This window comes from Mus pahari, chromosome 5 (assembly GCF_900095145.1).
Source record: "Mus pahari chromosome 5, PAHARI_EIJ_v1.1, whole genome shotgun sequence".
Classification (NCBI taxonomy): Eukaryota; Metazoa; Chordata; class Mammalia; order Rodentia; family Muridae; genus Mus; species Mus pahari.
Window position 1 is genome coordinate 20260702 of NC_034594.1, and position 1045 is coordinate 20261746.

Here is a 1045-nt window from a genome sequence, read left to right on the forward strand (position 1 = left end):
CTTGCACATTCCGATGTTGGCAAAGGATCCAGAGGGTGGAAAAGGGCCTGGTCTGGCTGGGTGAGGAACTGGTCATCTGACAGCAGGTCCTGGAGGCTCCCCAGGTCCTCCTCTTCCTCCTCCTCTTCTATGCATGACTCCAGGATGTGAATCACATATTCCAAGAGCAGGAGATGAAACAGATGCCAGGCGCCTACATTTAAATGACATCAGAGGTGAACATGTATGATAAATGGCAGAAAGAGAGGCAAAGGTCAATCTCTAGGGAACAGGTGGCTTTTAACTCACTTGGTACCAGAGAATGGACTCAATGGCTGGGGTGGTTGGTGGTAAGGGACTTGAACTTTGACCCCTGCAGCTATCTACTATTCAGGGAGCCCTGCGGGTCAGCCACAGACAGAGAGGGCCAGAGGCTAGAGCTGACTCGGTAAGAGAGAAGTTAATACCCATCTGGTGTGAGAAGGGAGGCAAGTGCGCTACTTAGGAGACAGGTGTAGTCCCCTCTGCTCTACCGGAGAGAAGTCTGCCCTTGATGTTTGCCCAGGAAACAGAACGGGAGACCCAGCCGGTGCAATCTTTAAAGATACTTTTAAANCAACGCAAAGCTGTGGCTCCTGTGTGACCTTTTAAAGTTATTAATGAGAAAGGGGCTGGAGGAGATGCTGTAAAAGGATAGAAGAATTGGAGTTACTAACCACAGGCAGCAGTGGGGACCGGTGACCACTTAGTTTACAAATTGACACAGGTGTGATCCGTCCTCTGGGCAGAATCAGCTGCACCAGGGCGACAGCTGATTGCGAGGGTTGTGAGTGCGAGGGGTTTGGGTTTTCGGTTGGCTGCAGGTTGAAGACTTGTAAAGTAACGAAAGCATATTCCAGAAGTGTGGACTCCATCTCCTTAAAGCCATAATGGTTTTGTCCATTTCAAAGCTCCCACCATTTTCCTNACCCAGTGTTCGCTGATGTCTGATGGATGCAGGGGCATGGGTCCTGCATGTGAGACAGTTGTCTGACTTGTCTACAGTAAACTTGGTCAACAACGCTCA

General features: G+C 50.0%; 1 protein-coding gene across 1 annotated transcript in view; it reads right to left on the reverse strand.

The window, feature by feature from the left end:
* Rfx8 (RFX family member 8, lacking RFX DNA binding domain) overlaps positions 1–1045 on the reverse strand; it is a 55425-nt gene that overhangs the window by 5731 nt on the left and 48649 nt on the right. The window contains exon 8 of the mRNA XM_021197636.1: positions 6–193. Coding sequence (XP_021053295.1) covers positions 6–193 — 188 coding nt within the window. The remainder of the gene's footprint in view (positions 1–5; positions 194–1045) is intronic.